Below are 18,215 nucleotides of genomic sequence, written 5' to 3'. Positions count from 1 at the left end.
ACTTTAAGGCTTTAAGGGATACATTTACTAAGATGGGAGTTCTATTTAAGATGGGATGTTGCCAAACCAATCAGATTCCAGGTATTATCTTCTAGAGTGTGCTAGATAAATGAGAAGTAGAATCTGATTGGTTGCTATGGGCAATATCCCATCTTAAATAGAACTCCCATCTTAGTAAATTTACCCCTTAGCGTCTGTGTATTGCTTCCTATATTGTATACTGGTCACTAGAATCGTCCCTGTATTGTATATCTGTCACTAGTTTGCCTCTTGATGTTGGTTACTCGAGTGCGTTTCCTTTCCTGTACTGTATATTGTCAATTTAATGCTTTTATTGTATAGAGATCATTAGTTTGGTACATGTATTAAATATTGGTCACTAGAGTGGTCCCTGTGTTGTCTAAATATAGGTCACTAGAATATCCCATGTATTGTATAGAAGTCATTAGGATAGTCTCTGCTTTGTCAGAATGAGCTGGTACACTATGTGTTGTATTTGACATAACAATTTTAAACCACACCCATTGTAGACAAACCACTCCCACATGTTTTTGTCACACACATTTTTCCTTTGCGTGCATCAAGGCTACTTAGTTGCATTTGCTTCCTAGGCTGGAAGTTGCCAGCCAGCCCCTGACTACAAATGTTCAGAAAATCAACTAGGGCACTATTATGGGGCATACAGTTAACAACTGCTACAGAGAGGTGTCTCTATGGAAGTATTGGGACAGAGGCCCTTTCATGTTGCTATGGTGCCCACAAAGTTCTTTCTATACACCTAGATTGTGTATATCTATTTGTGTCATCATTTACCCGGCAGATTTAGTTCAAAGTGCAGAACATTTAGTGAATGAAAGGGCTGGGGCTGGGAGACCGATGCTCGGGATCCTGGCGGTCAGCATACCGACCCTGGGATCCCGTCAGCAGAATGCGCGGGGGGGGGGAGCACTCACCACGGGTTCTATTCCCACTCTTTGTGTATCATGGACACCCACGAGTGGGAATAGTCTCTGTGGGTCGGCATTCTGTGTGCCTGCATTTTGATTGCTCGGGATCCAGGCGTCAGCATGGTGAGCGCCAGGACCCCGAGCAGGGCGCTCATGTGATCGCATCCTGAATGAAACACATGGCTCTTTCATTAAAAATGTAAATGCCAAATCAGCACTGGGATGCTAAGGAGTGGAGTACAGGTTCGTGGAAGTCCCGAAACAAAATCATTAAGCTCCTCCCCTCAATATATAATACACCTTTTTGTTGAAACCGTTATAGTTTGTATAATGAAGTACAGTACTGAATATATGTACATTATATTTGTCTGTATATTATACCATGCACCATCAGGGCCATAAGTAGGGTAGTATGACATGTGCCACCACAGAGGCACTGCAAGGTAGGGGGTACTGTTCTGCAGCACCTGTCAGTAGGGTAGTATGAAATGTGCCACCACAGAGGCACTGCAAGGTAGGAGGTACTGTTCTGCAGCACCTGTCAGTAGGGTAGTATGACATGTGCCACCACAGAGGCACTGCAAGGTAGGGGTACTGTTCTGCAGCACCTGTCAGTAGGGTAGTATGACATGTGCCACCACAGAGGCACTGCAAGGTAGGGGGTACTGTTCTGCAGCACCTGTCAGTAGGGTAGTATGACATGTGCCACCACAGAGGCACTGCAAGGTAGGGGGTACTGTTCTGCAGCACCTGTCAGTAGGGTAGTATGACATGTGCCACCACAGAGGCACTGCAAGGTAGGGGTACTGTTCTGCAGCACCTGTCAGTAGGGTAGTATGACATGTGCCACCACAGAGGCACTGCAAGGTAGGGGGTACTGTTCTGCAGCACCTGTCAGTAGGGTAGTATGACATGTGCCACCACAGAGGCACTGCAAGGTAGGGGGTACTGTTCTGCAGCACCTGTCAGTAGGGTAGTATGACATGTGCCACCACAGAGGCACTGCAAGGTAGGGGGTACTGTTCTGCAGCACCTGTCAGTAGGGTAGTATGACATGTGCCACCACAGAGGCACTGCAAGGTAGGGGGTACTGTTCTGCAGCACCTGTCAGTAGGGTAGTATGACATGTGCCACCACAGAGGCACTGCAATGTAGGGGGTACTGTTCTGCAGCACCTGTCAGTAGGGTAGTATGACATGTGCCACCACAGAGGCACTGCAAGGTAGGGGGTACTGTTCTGCAGCACCTGTCAGTAGGGTAGTATGACATGTGCCACCACAGAGGCACTGCAAGGTAGGAGGTACTGTTCTGCAGCACCTGTCAGTAGGGTAGTATGACATGTGCCACCACAGAGGCACTGCAAGGTATGGGGTACTGTTCTGCAGCACCTGTCAGTAGGGTAGTATGACATGTGCCACCACAGAGGCACTGCAAGGTAGGAGGTACTGTTCTGCAGCACCTGTCAGTAGGGTAGTATGACATGTGCCACCACAGAGGCACTGCAAGGTAGGGGGTACTGTTCTGCAGCACCTGTCAGTAGGGTAGTATGACATGTGCCACCACAGAGGCACTGCAAGGTAGGGGGTACTGTTCTGCAGCACCTGTCAGTAGGGTAGTATGACATGTGCCACCACAGAGGCACTGCAAGGTAGGGGGTACTGTTCTGCAGCACCTGTCACTTTTCTGTTTTACTCAATCTCACTTGCAATTTCTGCCCCTTTAATCCCTGGGATTACCTGGCCACCCCCATCATCTCTTGTGCCTAAACAAGCGGTTCACAAACTATTTTGAGTCACGGCACCCTAGAGTACCAGAATCGTTTTCACGGTACCCCTAAACTAAAAGTTTCTTATTGGGAAACTCAGAAAAAAAAAATATTAAATTAAGTAAATTGTGTTTTTATGTCATCCTTAGGTTCAGTTATGTGGTGAGGGACAAGACTCACTTTTGTTTGTCCACATATTTATATAATTGGAAGCCACAAACACTGGTTTTGTCTATTACAGTGACAGTAAATAATTTGAATTGGTCCTGGACCACCAACCCAGGGCACCCCTGCAAGTACACTGAGGGACACCAGGGTGCCTAGGCACACAGCTTGAGAACCACTGCTATAAGCACATTCAGTCACACACTCCTTTATTTAAGGCATCAATTTCAAAATACTCACATACTGTACTTCCCATACAGGAGCAAATAGCTCCATGAGTAAGGTGTCTGATTGCAAAATGGAAGGTCATGAGTATGAATCCTGGGTATGACAGTATTTTGAAATGTGTGCTTTAAATAAAGGTGGATGTGACTGAAGGTCCTGGCTATGACTGGCAATAAATGTGTGATTTAAAGGATAATGGGGCAGATGTATTAACGTAGAGAAGGCATAAGGAAGTGATAAACCAGTGATAAGCACAAGGTGATAAACACACCTGCCAATCAGCTCCTAACTGTCAATTTGCATATTGGAGCTGATTGGCTGGTGCGTTTATCACCTTGCGCTTATCACTGGTTTATCACTTCCTTATGCCTTCTCCTGATTTATACATCTGCCCCTATGTAACTAAATGACAAAGAGCTCTCAAATTAAGTGCATACATGATGATATAAATCAGAGGATTATTGTCCATCTCATGTGGGGAGTCATGTGGGAAGGGGCATCAGAGCAAGTGCTTTCACAGGGCGCCAATGATTTTCTGGCCCAGGGCACCAAAATGTCTAGTTATGTCTCTGTGCACAGTATGCATTTGATAAAAAGAGTGTGAAGTGCCAATTAAACCCTACTTTTGATCTGTAATAGTTTAAAATCAACACCCCTTACTCTTTCTGTAGCCTATTTAAAGTCTTGAACTGTTCCCCAATCAAAAAGATTTGATCCTATATACATTGGCTCAGTGAAACATATGGACATTGTTATGGACTATGTAAGGAATATTTCTAACTGGGAGTTGCTGTATTGATTACAGCAATCTATTTAAATGATGAATCACTAGGGCCTGACAGCCCATGTGGCACTTCTGGCAAATGCCAGAAGGGCTGATGGACTGAAGGACTGGTTCGGCCACACAGAGAGACTTGTGCTGGTGGAGCAGCGCAGCCTCTCGGTGCTTTGCTTGGCTGCCTGGCACAGAGAGACATTGGGGCAGATGTATTAAGCCTGGAGAAGGGATAAATAAGTGATAAAGCAGTGATAAGTGCAGGGTGATAACGCACCAGCCAATCATTACGGATTTGAAAAATGACACTTAGGAGCTGATTGGCTGGTGCATTATCACCTTGCACTTATCACTGCCTTATCACTTCTCCAGGCTTAAAACACCTGACCCAGGGTCTGAATGAGCAGTAAAGTCTATGTTTGGACGCCGGACATACAGAGAGATGGAGGCGTGCCTCGAGGCCAGACCCCTGTGAGCAGTGACCACGTCCCTTGAGCTGTGATCATGCCCCCATGAGATGTGACAGCGCCCCCTTGTCAAGCGCACGCAGAGTAACGTACCAGGGTTGTTTCCAGTTCGTCCTATTTTATATTAAAATAAAAATTGCTCATTTGGCATTACCTGTATTTCTAATTTTACTATGTAATTAAAACTGTTCATAACAAAGATTTATCTCAGAAAAATGTCTTATTATAGATATGAAACATGGTCACCTGAGAAAGTTATATTCCATCTATCTGACTGTGATACAAGCAACTGGTAAACAGGGCTGGTTCTAAAACATGTGGAGTCCTTGCTCCACTTCACTTCCACGTTAAGTCTCTGCAAGTTTAAACATTCCTACTAAAACCGGACATCCTGTACATTACACAATTATCAGTCCGATCCGCAGATTATAGGCAGATTGGGATAATAATCACAAAGTGTATTGGCTTTTGTCAATGATGCAGTCATTTTTTGAATAGTGTTAGCAGGTTTATATATATATATATATATATATATATATATATATACACATATATACATCTTAGTGTTATGCACACCAGTGCCAGCAGGAAAGTACTGGTGTCAGAACTGTTATGCACTCCAGTGTCTGCAGGAATGTACTGGTGTTTGAACTGTTATGCAAAACAGATGGACTCACAGACAAACTGGGGGATATGACATAACGTACACAGAAGGTGATAGGGTAACAAAATACACACAAAGTGAACAGAGAAGCCCAGAGGCTAAGGAACTGGGTATCTCCCTTGTATTAGAACTGCTAAGATGGAAAAAGCAAGATGTTGTGTTTTAATACGTAGAGTACCCGAAATGCTGTTGCTAAGGGCAACAGCAAAACCCTAAAGGGTTACCAACGGGTGTGGCAGTAAACTCCTTGGTCAGAGATGGAATGATAGACACAAGGAGAATCTCCACAATCCAAATTCTCACTTGCAGTGCACAGGTTTTAGCTTACTGCCACTAAACTGACCCCTGACACCTAGCACAGTGAGACAGGATTAGACAGGCAAGTCTTAGAATACAGCCGCAAACTTGCTAAGTTCACAGGGTAGTAACAGAACCCCAGCAAGCTAAACGACTGACTCCAGTCTTACTGCTAGGTCTGGATTGGCAGAGTGTAATACCAAATTCCCAGGCCTATTTGCAGTAAGCAACAAACAAATACAAAGCTACACAGTACTGGCTAACGTTCATGAACTGACTAACCAACAAAGATTCAGCAGCATCTGCTTACCCTGAAAAGAGGCCTTATAAAGCAGGTGCTGTCCACGCCCCACTCAGACCTCACAGACTGTGAGCACAAAAACCAGCACCGGATCCCCTGCCGTGCACAGAGCCTATAACCACTGCACAGCAAAAGACCCGAACCGGAGTATCAGCTGCGCTCAGGTTACACCACTAGCACTTGTCTCCCGGTTGCCATGACGACGTGGCAGCACAGGGCAGGAGACCCTAACAGTACCCCCCCTCTGACGAGGGGTCAAAGAACCCCTACCACCGGGTTTATCGGGGAACTGCGAGAAGAAAGAGCGTATCAGTCTGGGGGCATGAAGATCACAACTGCGCACCCACGACCGCTCCTCCGGGCCATACCCCTTCCAGTGCACCAAAAATGACAGCCGACCCCGAACCACCTTGGAGTCAAGAATCCTTTCAACAACAAACTCCCTCTGGCCACGTATCAGAAGAGGGGAAGGTCTTCCACTGGTAGAAGGATTACTAATCGCCCGTTTTAAAAGGGAACAATGAAATGTTTTATTGATACCCAAAGAACGGGGCAGATCTAACTGAAATGCCACCGGATTGATAACCCTGGTGATCTTATAAGGGCCGATGAACCGGGGCCCTAACTTATGAGATGGCTGTCTCAACTTCAAATTCTTGGTAGACAACCAGACGAAGTCTCCTAATTTGAAGCTGCAGGGTCTTTTCCGCTTATCAAAAACCCTTTTGGTCACTAATGACACAGACACAAGGGCTTTCTTCACTTTCCGCCAAATACCTCTAAGGACCGAAACCACAGAGGAACCACCAGGCGTGGAGTCCACGGGGTCAAAAGAATTGGCCTTAGGATGATGCCCATACACACAAAGGAAGGGAGAGATCCCTGTAGCAGAGTGAGCCGCGTTGTTATAGGCAAACTCCGCCATGGACAGATGAGCAACCCAGTCAGTCTGACACTTGGAGACATAACACCTGAGGAACTGCTCCAAGGACTGGTTCACCCTTTCAGTCTGCCCATTAGACTGCGGATGGTAGCCTGACGACAAGCTGACAGAAATCTGGAGATCGGAACAAAATGCCCTCCAGAATTTGGCCACAAACTGGGATCCGCGGTCAGAGACCACATCAAGTGGCATCCCGTGGAGACGCACAACATGCAGCATAAATAATTCAGACAGGCGTCTGGCTGATGGCAGCCCAACCAGTGGAACGAAGTGCGCCATCTTCGAAAACCTGTCAACGACAACCCAGATGGCTGTCATCCCCGAGGATTTGGGCAAGTCCACCACAAAATCCATTGAAATGTGGGTCCATGGCTTAGATGGGATAGAGAGTGGATGTAATGGGCCAATAGGAACCCCTCTAGGAGTCTTATTTCGGGCACAGATGTCACATGCCCGAACCCACTGATCCACATCCTTAGCCACCGAGGGCCACCACACCGCCCTAGATAGCAACTCCCGAGTTCTGGCAATACCCGGGTGACCTGCCGACTTCTTGGCATGGAATTCCAGGAACACTCGCTGTCTTAACCTAGGAGGCACAAACAAAAGACCTACCGGAAGGTCTGGAGGAGCCTGCTCCTGTGCTCTAAGGACTAATGATAAGAGGTCCTGGGTAATGCCCACTTTAATACATGATGGGGAAACAATGGGCAACGGCTCCTCGGTGGTCTCCTGGATTGGAGCAAAACTCCGCGAGAGCGCATCAGCCTTGATGTTTTTTGACCCAGGGCGATATGTTATCAAAAAATTAAAGCGAGCAAAAAACAAAGCCCATCGTGCCTGCCTGGCATTGAGACGCTTCGCTGACTCTAAATATGCCAGATTCTTATGGTCAGTGAGAATTGAGACCACAAACTTAGCCCCCTCAAGCCAGTGTCTCCACTCCTCGAGTGCATCCTTAATAGCCAACAATTCCCGGTTACCCACGTCATAATTCATCTCGGCAGGCGAAAATTTACGGGAAAAGTAAGCACAGGGATGAAGGCGATTATCAGACACTCCCATCTGAGAAAGCACTGCCCCAATACCCATCTCAGAGGCATCCACCTCCACCACAAAAGGACGCTCTGGATCTGGGTGTCGCAGCACCTTGGCCGAAACAAATGCCCTTTTGAGACGGGCAAAAGCCGCTTTAGCCTCACAAGACCAGTGAGCAACATCCGCCCCTTTCTTAGTGAGGGCCACCAAGGGCGCCACTATAGACGAAAATCCAGCGATAAATCGTCTATAAAAATTCGCAAAGCCCAGGAAACGCTGAAGCGCCTTCAAACTAGTGGGCTGCACCCAATCCAGGACTGCCTGTACCTTGGAACCCTCCATTTGGAAACCTTCTGGGGAGATAATATATCCTAGAAATGCGATTTGCTGAACTTCAAATTCGCACTTCTCCAGCTTTGCCCCAAGCCGGTGGTCTCTGAGTTTCTGGAGGACTAAGCGTACATGCTTCCGATGTTCCTCCAGGGAATGGGAGAAGATTAGGATGTCATCTAAGTATACAACTAAGAATCTATCCAAATATTCCATGAGCACATCATTCATGAAATCCTGGAAGACTGCCGGGGCATTACAGAGCCCAAAAGGCATCACCAAATATTCATAATGCCCTGAGTGGGTATTAAAGGCAGTCTTCCATTCATCCCCCTCTCTTATTCGGATTAGATTGTACGCACCGCGTAGGTCAATCTTAGAAAAAATGGTGGCAGTACGAAGCTGGTCAAACAAGACCGAAATGAGAGGCAGTGGGTATGAGTTTTTAATCGTGATACGGTTCAATTCCCTGAAGTCGATGCAGGGTCGCAACGAACCGTCCTTTTTACCCACGAAGAAGAACCCCGACCCAACTGGAGACTGTGAAGGTCTGATAAATCCCTTAGCCAAGTTCTCCTGAATGTACTCTGCCATAGCCTGAGTCTCAGGACGTGACAGGGAGTACAACCTGCTCTTGGGAAGCTTAGCATTTGGCAACAAATCAATGGCACAGTCATAGGGGCGATGGGGAGGTAGTACCTCTGCAACTTTTTTGGAGAACACGTCCGCAAAATCTGCATAACACCCTGGCAATCCTGGCAAACTTAGCTGCGAGAGCCTGACTGGAAGGCTCAAGCAACTCCTGAAACAATCAGTACCCCAACTAAGAATCTCCCCAGAGACCCAGTCAAATTGAGGATTGTGGGCCCTTAACCAGGGTAACCCCAACACCAATGGGGCAAAAGTACAGACAGTCACATAAAAGGACAATTTTTCAGAGTGTGTGGCTCCAATAAACAAAGAAATCTGGCTAGTGCAAGAGGTAATTTTACCTTGGAATAATGGTTCCCCGTTTAACCCACAAATCTCAATTTCCGATGCCAAGGGTACTAAGGGAACAGAGTGTTTCAGGGCGAATTGGCGGTCCATAAAAACCCCGTCGGCCCCACTGTCCACAAAGGCCTCAGTCTTGACAGTTTGACCGAGGATCTTCAAGGTCACCGGAATGATAAAAGTCTTCTTGGGAAATTCTGACTTCTGGCCTGACAGGATATTTCCCATCACCCTCAGGCCCTGAAGTTTTCCGGCTTTTCTGGGCATGATACTACCACATGACCTTTATTCCCACAGTACAAACACAACCCCTGCTGTCTCCTCCGCGTCTTCTCACGCGAGGAGAGGCGGGTAGCCCCAATCTGCATAGGCTCCTCAGAAAATTCCTCCGAGTCTGAGGTTCCCTTGGGAAGGAATGAAATCTCAGTCTCCCTTTCAAGCCTACGCTCTCTCAGCCGTCTATCCACCCGGATGGATAACTGCATGAGCTGATCCAAGCTATCAGGCAAGGGATATTGTACCAGTTGGTCCTTTATCTGGTTAGAAAGACCTCTTCGGTACTGGTGTCTCAGGGCTGGGTCATTCCACTGGGTATCATGGGCCAACCTCCGAAACTCCGTACAGTAAACCTCAACTGGCCTGCGCCCTTGCTTAAGGATCGAAATCTGAGCCTCGGCTGAGGCCGTCTTGTCAGGGTCATCATACAACATGCCCAGTGCCGTAAAAAAAGCATCAACACTTTTAAGCGACGGACAGTCAGGCTGCAACCCATATGCCCAGACCTGTGGGTCTCCTTGTAGCAAGGAAATCACTATGCCCACCCGCTGAATCTCCGACCCAGAAGACTGAGGCTTAAGCCGGAAGTATAGCTTGCAGCTCTCCTTGAAACAAAAGAACTGCGAGCGATCTCCAGAAAAACGATCCGGGAGATTTACTTTCGGCTCCTTAACCCCTGCAGGTGCTGCTGCTGCGGGAGCTCCGCCAGCAGCCTGGGAGGTGTGCATTTTAATGGACAAATCATTAAATTGTCGAGTCAGGACCTGCACCTGATCGACCACCTGTTGCAACGTATTTTGAGGGGTATGCTCCATATTCCCACAAAATTTCAACAGGAGTATTAGGCTGCTGAATATGTTATGCACACCAGTGCCAGCAGGAAAGTACTGGTGTCAGAACTGTTATGCACTCCAGTGTCTGCAGGAATGTACTGGTGTTTGAACTGTTATGCAAAACAGATGGACTCACAGACAAACTGGGGGATATGACATAACGTACACAGAAGGTGATAGGGTAACAAAATACACACAAAGTGAACAGAGAAGCCCAGAGGCTAAGGAACTGGGTATCTCCCTTGTATTAGAACTGCTAAGATGGAAAAAGCAAGATGTTGTGTTTTAATACGTAGAGTACCCGAAATGCTGTTGCTAAGGGCAACAGCAAAACCCTAAAGGGTTACCAACGGGTGTGGCAGTAAACTCCTTGGTCAGAGATGGAATGATAGACACAAGGAGAATCTCCACAATCCAAATTCTCACTTGCAGTGCACAGGTTTTAGCTTACTGCCACTAAACTGACCCCTGACACCTAGCACAGTGAGACAGGATTAGACAGGCAAGTCTTAGAATACAGCCGCAAACTTGCTAAGTTCACAGGGTAGTAACAGAACCCCAGCAAGCTAAACGACTGACTCCAGTCTTACTGCTAGGTCTGGATTGGCAGAGTGTAATACCAAATTCCCAGGCCTATTTGCAGTAAGCAACAAACAAATACAAAGCTACACAGTACTGGCTAACGTTCATGAACTGACTAACCAACAAAGATTCAGCAGCATCTGCTTACCCTGAAAAGAGGCCTTATAAAGCAGGTGCTGTCCACGCCCCACTCAGACCTCACAGACTGTGAGCACAAAAACCAGCACCGGATCCCCTGCCGTGCACAGAGCCTATAACCACTGCACAGCAAAAGACCCGAACCGGAGTATCAGCTGCGCTCAGGTTACACCACTAGCACTTGTCTCCCGGTTGCCATGACGACGTGGCAGCACAGGGCAGGAGACCCTAACACTTAGCCATACTTACCTACTTTCTAATTCTCCTCTCCGGGAGAAGCCTGGAGAGGAAACGATGCAGGAGACTTCAGGTGGCGGGGACGGGCTATGACATCAAGCCCCACCCCCACATCCGGAAAATGCAGCGATTCTCGGGTCCGCGGGAGGGGGGCGGGGCTAAAATGACGCAATTCGCATCATTTGAACCCCTTTCCCTCCCCACGGACCCGCGAATACGGGAGAGTATGTCTCCATCCTGCCCGCATCACTAGGGGGGTAGACCTGCCTACTCTTCCGGGGGGGCACCCAAAAGAACGGGAGCCTCCCGCAGCTTCCGGGAGAGTAGGCAAATATGATCTTACCCAGTCAACACCCATTAATAATGCTACCAGTGCTTGACGTGTGACTGACATATTCAGAGTGATAACCACATTGTAAGCAATACATAGACAAAGCCGAGACTTTGTTGACATTCAGTAAAAAAAAAAAAAAGAATCATTGAAATAGTTATTTGGTTACAGCTGTGTGTGTCTGCATTCAACAAAGCTGCAGATATGGCAGTTTAGCTAAAAGCAAATTTGTTTCTTGAACAGACGTAACCTGTTCGCTGCCTTACACAAATATCCACTTAGGAAGAGGAGCATATATTAACAAAAATTGCAATGCTTATCTTAATGTGAAAAGGTAATAGGTGCCTAATTGGAAATGTTTTAATACTATTTTACAGAAACCTGTCATAACAATATAAACATGTTACGGCTGTTCATCGACTGAAAAAAATACAAAAAGAAAAAGAAACATGTACAGTACTGTATGATTACTGATGTCCGACTGCTATCTCGCTGTTCAAATGTGTGATAATGAACAAGGGGCCTTTTTCAGCTTCAGTTGAAGTTTTGCTAAAATAGCAAAACTACAAGTGCTATCTCTTGCATGCCAACCAGTACAGGACAAAGCCTGCCGGCATGCTAATGGCGGCCAGTGATGCGATCACAATACAACTGCAATCGCATCGCTGATTTAGGGTGGCCCACTGTCTCCCAAGCCTGGAAGCCCCGAACCCACCCACGTTTTCGATGACTTGCCCCCCGCAATGCTGATTTGATGACCCGGACTGCCCAGTGAATGCCTCCGTCTGTCATTTAGGCAGAGGCGTTCACATTAGTGAGATGCGATTGCATCTCACTTTGGGCGCACCCACAATATGGCTCCTGCGCATGTGCACTGGGCATAACTACATCAGTATGCGATCACATCGATGATGCAATCTATACTGAATAAGGCCCAATATGCATATTGCAAATCTGTGCTGCACAAGGTCTTCAGGGGAGGAGGAGGAGGAGGAGGAAGAAGAGGAAGAAGAAGGCTGTATGTCAGTGATTTTCAAACTTTTTTTACTCGCGGCACACTGAACAATATTTTAAAATTGCCAAGGCACACCATCAGTTCCCCACAGAAAAAAAACAAAAAACACACATTGGCCCTCATAGTAAAAAAAAATCCACACATACATTGGCCTACACAGAAAAACAATCACATTGCTCCCCACATAAATCCTATTCCTCCCTACATAAATCCTATTGCTCCCCACATGAATTATTCACATTGTTACCCCCATAAATCCATAAATCCTTATTCTCCCCACATAAATCTTATTGTTCCCCACAAGGGAAAAAAAATAACAAATATTAGCCCCTACCGGTCAGCTGTCGTCCTCCCTGTCCCTCAGTGGTGGGGATTGTTCATAGTGGAGTGCTGCGAATACTAAGCAGCGGGCGATCGGGCAGGTGTGGATGTGGGTGGGCAAGGAAAGCTGTGTATGGAACTGGAAGATGTCTATGCAGGCGGGTGGGCTGGCTGGGTGGTGAGACGCGGCGGCCGTGACCTATGATATCACACCACCACGTCTTCAAGGCATACATCGCGGCCGGAGCACGACTGATCTTCTAAGAAGAGCCCGGGCCAACAGTTCACTCTGAAGGTGCAGGAAGCTGCTCTGGCTCCGCGGCACATCTTGCATCTGGTCGCGGCACACAAGTGTGCCACGGCACACTGGTTGAAAAAGCCTGCTGTATGTGTTAAGTTGTCAGCGAAGTTTGGAGAAAGGCCACAAGAGAACTGCTTTTGGCCCCCAGTTTCTAAGTCATCTGTCAAAGTGTTAAAAACAGGTCTCAAACAAATCCCAAATGCTGCCCTTTATTAACTGATGCAGCCCTATAAAATGGGCTCTTTATAATTACTTATCTATGGGGAAAATAAAAAATTAAGCTTAACATGCAATTATCACATCAAAAAAGTAACAGAACATTTACATTTCCCCCTTGTGAAAGAATAAGTTATCGCCTAGCTAACATGATACAATTTTCATTTGCACTGATAGTGATCACTGAGAATCTTCTTCTTAACTAAATAAAAGCAACTCTGGGGAGGGAATGCAATAGGGTGTGAGAATCAGGAAGTGAGAGATTTTGTGAGAGTTCTCCTGTGGTATTAAAGTGGCAATCATTTACATTTCAAAATCAACCCCTGGTTTTGCCATGAGAATGATTGCCACTAAAAATCCAGAACTCTCACAAAATCTGCACTTCCTGATTCTCCCACCCTATTACATCTCCCCCCCCCCCCCCCCGTTCCCCACATCAGAAATTCAAGACTGCATAATCTTCTCTCACTTGACAAATTGCATCTCATTTTACTTATTAAGAGTTACTAATGGGTATTTTTATCACAATCCGTATCTCGGATGCAGATGGGATGTTATAAATTCACCCTGATACGTAATGCAATAATTGACTATATTGCAAGAATGTATCAATTATGGCATGCACGGACAGAGCTTGCAAGAGACAATCCTCTGACCGCACTTCTCAAGGTATTTTGCATGAAACATACCCTGAGTGTGTGACTGTGCATGCACAGCCACCATCGGCTACCCTGCCACCCTTTATAATAAAAAATAAAATAATGCAAACCAAGATATTTTTTAAAATACTTAGAGTGCACAAACTACACATGCCAAATGCATCTTTAAAATATGAATAACTGCTCCCTTTGGAGAGTGCTGATTGGATAGATGGGATAACGCTGAACAGTGTATACTTTTTGAAAAAATAGAATAACAATTTGCATGCTAAATGTACTTTTTTGTTTGCTACTTTGGACTGCATTATCAAAGTAAGACTGCCCAGACATCTGTCAGCCTGACAACCTAAAAGTATGCTCTAAGCTAGATGGAGAATTGTGGGGTGTGTGCGTGTGTGTCTTGGGGGGGGGGGGGGGAGTAAAAATGTAAATATGTTGTTGATATATATATATATATATATATATATATACACACACTCCGTCCTTTTCCGACAGCACCACATACAGCATAGACATTAAATGAACCAGCTGCGCAATATCTATACATTGGTAGTTTTACATCACAAGTATTAATCAGTGATGTTGACAAAACTGATGAGCTGCAGGAGCAAAATGCAAATAGAACAAAAATATAACATGCTTTACTAGATACATAAAAATACACATTTCTAAGGCCAAAGGGAAGTAAAAAGACATGTTAGACAAAGTCAGTATGGTACAGTACTGTATATATATATATTTATATATATATATATATGTATAGTATATTAGACAAAAATAAAACACGCAAGCTGTTTAAACTGTGCAGTTAAGAACTCTGCCAAAAAGTGATATTTTTATATAGCTGAGCTTGCAGTATTCAGCAATCAGTTCATATTTTCAAACTGTGATGAATACTGCGTAATTACATGTTATATTTATAACCCATGCTGAATAGAATACCAACAACATGCATTATATGTGATATCCTAGAATGAGCGCATATAGACATAGTACTAATATTTATATTTGTATGGTTGTACAATGTGTAGAAGCCGGATGACATATCTCCACAGAGATGCGTGCTTTATGTCAACTGCAGTGGATTTATTGTGAATTGCAAATCGGATGGCGTATGGTTAAACCCTTTCATTGCTGGCTTTGTTTAAATGACAAAGCACAAGTACTGTAGGCCTTTGCAAAATTATTTATCAGCATTGATCAATGTCTAGTGATTCTGTTACAGTTCTGTAGCACAAAACAGGGTGTCCTGGATGAGTCACTGGTTACTAAGGTGATATGCAAATACTACCTTTGAAAAATCTACCATATCCAAGAGCTAGGGCACTTTGGGATTAGTTAGCACTGAATATATTCAAATAATTTATTTGTAATTCTCTGCAGTTGGTTATTCACAAAATGGCAAGGGACCTCTCTCTTAATAAAAGTTTTTTTCTGCAGTGGTTGAGTTAATACTTAGAGACACAGGAGCCAGCTTTGGATGATGGAGCAACCAAAATATTTCTGCTGCTGTCAGTCATATCTATGCATATATGTTTTGTTCCTATGGTGGCTATAATGTGATAAAACCCAATCATTTTTAAAAAGTTGGCTCTCATGCTTAGGGGGCTTGGATAAATCACTGGCAATAACAGTCTGCTAAAGGTGTTAAGGGCTTGTATTGCGTTGCAAGGGTTAAACGTTGTGTTGTATCATGATGTCTTTAATTCTGCATCATTTGCTAATCAATGAAGTTGACATTAAAAGGTGCAGTGGACCAGGCATTAGTAAAACACGGACAATTGAAAACCTGACTTGGTTTCCTGAAGAAACCCTGAAGCACTGAATAAATCATTTAAGAAGCCCTATCAATGGCATTTAAAGAGGGGGCTGGGCCACTGGGGGTGCCAGACACACAGATCATGAGCAAAAAGAATATATACACACAACACTTTATAGGGGAAGGTGGGGGGGGGTTTCTGAATAATAACAACAACAAGCGTCTTACATCTTCCTCCTCACAGTCATTCCGTGCCTGGTACTGATAAGAGGGTCTGGTCTCTGGCGGTGGGCGTGAGGTCTTTCCAGCGTTGTCCTCTTCTGCATTCTGGCCACCCAAAAGGTGACTTGCTTCAGGTGGCATGGGGAAAGATCTGGAGGTGTTTATCTTCCCAGTGAATCTCTGATACAGCGAAGCCATAGGTCAAATCCTTCAGCCTTACAAGCAAAAGTATATAGAGGAGCTGTGTCTTTTAACCCCCCTTTTTTTTAATTGGAAATCAATTAAAATTTAAGGTTATAAAAAAAACACGAAAAAAAATCAAGCAAATAGGCCCCATAAATGTTGCACCAGGAGATAAAGTAAAACCATCCAATAAAGATCTTTATGTGGTAGCAACTAGCTATTTAATAAGAGGAAAGCACTGGGGTGAACAGCTTCCCAATCACTCCTTCAGCCTGAGGTGTCCGATCAATTGGCTGTAGAGGCTGCATGCCAACAGTCCACAGAGGGAGAGAGTGAGGGGACTCTCAAAGAGTCAACACATCATTCAGAGCACGTTGGCTGCTTCCCTTCTCCCTTTGTGGTTATGGGGAGAGGGAGGGAGGGGGCTCTGCGAGTATTTTCCCAGCTAGGTTTTCACTAATCTTGAAGAGCAACAGCCACCTGATTGAAATGAAGCCGTGGAGTGCACAGGAGAAGAGGAGGGTGGGAGTGGGCAGAGAGACAGAAGGAAGTGGGAGGGAGAGAGGCGTCACGGAGAATAAGCTGCATCTCTCAGGCTGCTTTCCGTGGTGCTGAAACCCACTGTCTTAGTCTAGCTAGCAGCATGCTTATAACACTGCGCTCTGTCTACAGTATGTGCCTAGCCCTATCCTAACAGTCTTTCCATCCTGTCTCATATCTGCCCTATTCTTTCTTTCTCTCTCTGCCTATTCTGACATTCTCTTCATTCTCATCCTCTGTCTCATCTCTCTCTCTCTCCCTCTCTGTCTCTCTCACACACACACACACACACACACACACACACACACACACACACACAGTACATACACACATCTGGCTCTATGCTGATCTCCAAAACAAACAAGTTGCAGATGCTGTGACGGTACATGCAGCTGCACTCTCATGTAAGCCAAAACGTAGCTTGAATGCAGAACACGTTGCTGCTACTTGGAAAAACACTGTAGCTACAAACGTGCTTACTGTACAAAATGACAGTATAAAACTTTACATGATTCAAGTCAAGTGCACCTTCTGGGCTGCTAAGGGTTAGTTACAGACATAACTACATAGACAGAAATCTGTAAAACTTAGCTGTATAAGATGGAGCTAAAATGATTTTTGATAGTGGAAGTGTTTTTCCACAGTGCCAGATTTCCAGCCAGTAATAGGAAAGGTTCATCAATGACCAACCCCATCGATGAAGCCTTTGTAGCTTTACATCAATGGCAAGATGCCACGAATGTACAGATGTATCCATGCTCAGCCAGCCTGCAGTTTGCTGCAAGTCAGGCACTGCAAGTGTGCTCGAGACCTGGATGTGCCTGTCTAAGTACATGTGCTCATAGGAATACATAGACGGCATACTAAGCCGCAGCTCGCAGGGCCGGCTCTACTATTAGGCAGCTTTAGGTTGATGCCTTAGGGGCACCGGCCCCTGGAAGGCGCCACTGAATTCATCTAGCAGAAAACGGAAGGATGTCTTTGTATGCAGCCTCCTCCTTTTACACAGTGCTGGCTGCTACTGCAGGTGTAATCTGGTGCAGCCTCTGTAATGATGCTGCCACCTGTAAGGGGAATCACAGCAATTACCAGGGAAAACAAGGAAACAACTTTTAGGTAAGTAACCCAAAGGGGTTTCTGCAGGACCACAGACAGTCCAGGTCTTACAGCCCGATGGATGGTTTGCACTTGTTAACAGCATAATAGGGAAAACACAGGCACAGGTGAGGCACAGGGGAACAATACAGTACATATGGAGGAGGGGAGGGCAGTAATGAACCTACAGATGATGGGATGGACCACAATGAGGAGCATATAAATATATGTATGTGTGTGTGTGTGTGTATATATGTATGTGTACACATACAATTAAATATCTCCTTAGACCCCATATGCAGATGCAGTATTTATATTTATTTTTCCATGGTACTCAGCAAAAATGTGAAATTGGTCTCAGCGTCCTATACAATTCCTAACATGCCAGCTAGCTTGTATACATAGGCAGAAAGAATGGTCGTCACTCAAGGATTTGAAAGTGAAAGTGTATTGTGAATGTCTAAAATGTTGTGACTTTGTTTACAATATACTTTTTCACTTTAAAAGACCTTGAGTGTTGTCCCTTTTCTTTGTATATGTATAATAATGCAATTCAACAAAGCACACCTAGTGGCCACCTGCACATCCCCTCTAAGA

At 45.4% G+C, this 18,215-nt stretch overlaps 1 protein-coding gene across 2 annotated transcripts in view; it reads right to left on the bottom strand.

Moving 5' to 3' along the window:
- The window catches only part of DPP6 (dipeptidyl peptidase like 6), a 1,916,598-nt gene that overhangs the window by 1,328,557 nt on the left and 569,826 nt on the right, over positions 1-18,215 (bottom strand). Inside the window, exon 1 of one of the 2 annotated variants that reach the window (XM_063921871.1) lies at positions 15,807-16,528. The exons of the other annotated variant lie outside the window; for it this stretch is intronic. Coding sequence (XP_063777941.1) covers positions 15,807-15,998 — 192 coding nt within the window. The 5' untranslated portion in view covers positions 15,999-16,528. Of the gene's footprint in view, positions 1-15,806; positions 16,529-18,215 lie in introns of those variants that run through there. 2 annotated transcript variants of the gene reach the window in all.

The sequence above is a fragment of the Pseudophryne corroboree genome, chromosome 5, assembly GCF_028390025.1.
Source record: "Pseudophryne corroboree isolate aPseCor3 chromosome 5, aPseCor3.hap2, whole genome shotgun sequence".
NCBI classification, from domain to species: Eukaryota; Metazoa; Chordata; class Amphibia; order Anura; family Myobatrachidae; genus Pseudophryne; species Pseudophryne corroboree.
This window is presented reverse-complemented; position numbering and strand designations above follow the sequence as displayed.